General features: G+C 38.5%; 1 protein-coding gene across 5 annotated transcripts; it reads right to left on the reverse strand.

Moving 5' to 3' along the window:
* Positions 1–325: 325 nt before the first annotated feature.
* LOC119987626 lies at positions 326–4,168 on the reverse strand. Of its 5 annotated transcripts, none has more exons than XM_038832535.1 (9): positions 3,833–4,165; positions 3,661–3,745; positions 3,454–3,509; positions 3,000–3,138; positions 2,432–2,741; positions 1,667–2,076; positions 1,474–1,572; positions 1,008–1,100; positions 326–920 (listed from the first exon to the last, which is right to left on the reverse strand). In XM_038832535.1, the coding sequence occupies exons 5-9, from the start codon at positions 2,739–2,741 to the stop codon at positions 510–512; spliced, it is 1,323 nt and encodes a 440-aa protein (XP_038688463.1). In that variant the 5' UTR covers positions 3,000–3,138; positions 3,454–3,509; positions 3,661–3,745; positions 3,833–4,165; the 3' UTR covers positions 326–509. The 5 variants fall into 5 exon arrangements, with proteins under 5 accessions (XP_038688463.1, XP_038688462.1, XP_038688465.1 ...); XM_038832534.1 differs by having other exon boundaries at positions 3,661–3,717; positions 3,810–4,165; XM_038832537.1 differs by lacking the exon at positions 3,000–3,138 and having other exon boundaries at positions 3,833–4,168.
* Between the last annotated feature and the right edge of the window lie 303 nt (positions 4,169–4,471).

Consider the following 4,471-nt stretch of genomic DNA (forward strand, 5'->3'; position numbering starts at 1 on the left):
TATACAATTCGTCGGCACAGATTTATAGATGCCGACGAAATTTCCGACGAAACAATTCGTCTGAAAAACATGGGCCGACGAATTATTTCGTCGGGATATGTGAGGGTTTTAGCGACGAAATGATGCGTCGGTATATTATGTTTTACCGGCGAAATTATTTAGTTTAACAGACGAATTTGCAAGAAACTGTGCCGACGAATGTTTTCTTTCCCGACGAAATTTGTTAAAATTTAACAGATTGCATTTGTTGTTTCTATCCGCCAAATACCTGCAATTTTCAATTCTTGCTTGCCCAATCAAAACAGTACCAATATGGAATACAACATCAAAAGAAGTTTCAGACTTTCCTTGCCCATTCAAAACAGTACGAATATGGAATAAGTTTCAGACTTTGCTTGCCGAATCAAAACAGTAACAATATATACATAGCAAAATGTGAATATCTTCTAAGTACCAATTTGTTGACATATATATATAGGAATCTAGTAAAACATAGAATGAAAATGCATCTAATCTAAGGAAGTTGTGCCATCATCCTCACATGCTGCATTAAACCCGGGTGGAATTCTCACACCTGGAATCTTAACAGCGATACCACGCATGAAGTTCATGATACTCTGCATCTCAGCTTTATGTGATCGACGATCCTCCAATCTAGCCTCCTTCTCAGCAGCTAACTGCTGCTCCAACTCACGTAAGCGAGAAGATGATGTAGACCTTTGAGTAGATGATGTACCAAGGTCTCTATACCTCCCAAATCCCAGGCCACGAACCTCCCTACCAGGCCTAACACCCAGTGTCTCCATCATAATCTCTCGTCCGGCCTCCGTAGGTACAGTGATACTCTCAGCTGGTGTGCCATCAGGATACTGTGTAGCCAACTGCTCTAACAGAGCATTCTTCTTTACTATCATCTCTCCCTACAAAAAATAAATTAAGAGAACCATTATATTAGAAAAAGTAATATTTGAACATATAAAGACTAGAGGTATAAGTACAACACTTACATAATGAGTCTTCGCTACATCACTTGTCCACTCCCCGGCCTTATTTGTATAGGCCTCACTAAATGTATCGATCTCTGGAAATTGTGAACCTTCCTGTAAAATAATATGAAACAAACACAATCTTGACTTGCCTTCACGAGTAGAAGATGGTAGATAGGTTCTATGAAACAAAAAATGATAAAGATTTTGCCCATAGTGCTGCTGTGTTGGATAAATACAATAAATGAAACGTCTGTCATCAGTATTGGATTTTGTCCAGTGAGTGAAAAAAGGACAACTCCAAATTGGTCCATAATTTTGTAGAAAAAACACAAAGGCAAAGCACATCTAACAACTCAAGCACATCAAATGGCAGATGTCATATGTCAAAAGTTTAAGCAAAATAAGCACTCAGTATTACAAACAGGGACTATGATGATTCAAGAAAATCTAGTTCCAGCCTTCTTTATTTGTACTCTACGCTTACCTCAACAGGTTTCTCATATCTCAAAGAGAAAGGTTTGGATCCACCGTGATGTTCATATTTCTTTTTACTTCGATTTTCTTTGTTAGCATTGCATTGATTCTGCAACAGATTAACATTTGTGTAAGTCAAAATTTTGGGATAAACAATTCATTATCTCAATATGAAATTACGAAAAAATTTGACTTAAGATTACCACAAAAGCGGGGTCAGAAAAATGATCACATAGAGTACCCCATTGCTCAATAGACCTGTTGTACCACTCTAACGGAGGGTTCTGCTTGGCCTCCTCTTTCGTATCAAAATCCTTGAAATAAGTGTGCAATTCGTACTTGAACTCACGAAAGATCTTCGAGAACAACTTGCCCACATATTCCGAAACACGTGGATCGAAGTGATCCGTGGGGAGTGAAGTCCTAATTATGGCCCCAATCTGATGTGAAAATAAGGAGGACACATTTTGTCCTATAGGCCGCCCATGATGGACATCAAGCTCCACTCGGATCTTTTTCCTGCTGGTCCGCACTATGCCTGAGACCTTTGCAGAGTTGCAAGCCCCACGTCCTCTCTTACGATCATTTCCCTTTGCAAGAAAGTAGGCAGTACCTGCAAATTACATCAAAGATCAAAGAAAATGTTAAAACTACTCTGTAGGAAGATGTGCATGTGTTGTGGGCAATTCTAGTGGAATCGCACAGTACCACCACTACTATTACCTTCCATCTTGTGCTTAGTAAAATCAGCACTCGCCTATATATGTTCTACAAGGTCTATCAGACTTAATGTCTGAAAGGTTTTTCCATTCATGAACTTCCAAACATGCTTTACAAATAGTAGATTAAAAGAATAATCTGTCTGCTAATTATATTATAAATAAGAATCAAAATAATAACATGATAACTAACAAGAATTTATCCACATAAAAACTACTTTTAACATCATATAGATGCAATACTCTTACCACCAACACCATCTGAAGCACGTGTCGCACCAGTAGGAATGACGACATCATCTGTATGAATGTGTGGCCCTCTAATATGACGTCGGACTGAGCTCCTACGCTCAACATGAGATGGATCACTCACTGGAGTAGGCACTGAAGGTGTGTGGACTGGTAAAGGAGCCACTGATGATGTCTGGATCACTGAAGTACGCACTGATGATGTTTGGACTGGTACTGGAGGTGCTGATGATGTCTGACCTGGAAGAGGAGGCACTGATGACTTATTGATAGAACGCTTCCCACGACTCTTCGAAGAAATCGTGGACATCTGTTAACAAATACAGTAAAGGACAATATTAATGAAATTATAAGCTTTCAGAAATGAAAAGTTAACACAAAAGAGAGTATAGGTTAGTAATTCCTGTTATAATGCATTAGCATATCAGTTAACACAATTAGGTTATGCTTCGCATTATGGAGATCAGCTATAATGCATTAGCAGAGGACATACATTCATGTTATAATGCCAATGAAAATCAAGTAATGTTTTGAGCACTAAAACCAATTAACAGCGAAATAAACCCACCTTAATATCATAGAAGGGAGCCCAAAATAAAGCCACCTTAGGACATAAATTCACATAAGAAGCACCAGAGCAAAAAATGGCCAAGGGAAGTCTGCCACCTTCAAATGCTAATTTTACTCATGATCGTCATCGTCGTCATCTTCACCATGGGGGTGCCAACCATGTAAAACGTTGTCAAAGCATAATATGTATTTATAAGGAATTAGGTGATAAGCTATAAACCTATAAATGACATCCATGAAATTGAAAGCAGGGTTGACAGCTATTGTTCCAACTTAAGAAACAAAAAGCTTATCAGAATATGCTTCCTATTAGATAGCTACATAGTGAATGAGAATATGAGAATAGCCATAGGAATATGTCAACGTATGTATATCATGACAGAATCAATTATTTCAACATAAACCAACATAGGCAGATTAGATCCAGAATAATAAGATGAACAGAAACTGACCTTGCGATTTAATGCAATGATAATACAGAGCAGACAGATTATGATCGGCCCATTACCTGAATGAATCAAAAAAATTACGGGTTTGGACCTCAATTAAAGATTTCTGAGAGAAATAATTCAGAGATGAAGTAAACTAAAAATTCCGATTGAAGCATGCAATTTTAATACAAGAGAAAATCAAAGAAGGAGGAGAGAAAGAGAAGTTACCATTTTAACAAAGATATTCTTCTCTTTTTCGAGCGTAGCAACAACAATGGAGTGCTCCTTCACACAGAAGGGCATATGTCAGTCCCTAAATAATCAGAAATTGAGGGTTCAGACCCGACTAATCCAAAAAAACAATAATCGTCACTTACAAAAGAACGGTAAGGGCACCCACTAGATCCATGTTGCAGCTAGCCAAAATTTGTGCTTCGGACGAGAGGAGAGGGAGTCGAAGGTCCACTGTTTGCTTATATCTAAGGAAAGACAAAAGGGCTTTTCCCATATAAGAAGACAGAGAGGATGCGGAGGCCGACTACTAACTGATTGAACGGAGGAGAGGGCATAGAAGAGGCGGAGGCGGTTGCAGACGGCAGTCGAGAATGGGTGGAGGATGAGCGGTTTTGAGAAAACAATTTTCGGTCAATTTTAGACCCAAAATTCCTAAGACCGCGAAACACTCGCGCCTAAAATTAAGGGTTTAGGCGATAAAAAAACCGAAAACGAAATCGTCGGTGGAGTAACTAAATTATCTATAGACGAACATATCTATTTCGTTGGCATATTTTTTAGTGACGATGTATTTCGTCGTCATTTTCGTCTGTCAAAGTTACCCACTATTCCATTTTTTTAAGCGCTTATTTTCCCGACGAGGAAGTAATTTTCGTCGGCATATGTAAGTTTTGCCGACAAAGTAATATCTCGCCGGCAATAATTTCGTCGGGAAAGTGATAATTTCTTGTAGTATATGAATGCACTCCTAGATATGTATGATTCTCAAATCGAAGTTTTCATTAGAAACATGTCCCTGACCTGT

The sequence above is a fragment of the Tripterygium wilfordii genome, chromosome 21 (genome assembly GCF_013401445.1).
Source record: "Tripterygium wilfordii isolate XIE 37 chromosome 21, ASM1340144v1, whole genome shotgun sequence".
NCBI classification, from domain to species: domain Eukaryota; kingdom Viridiplantae; phylum Streptophyta; class Magnoliopsida; order Celastrales; family Celastraceae; genus Tripterygium; species Tripterygium wilfordii.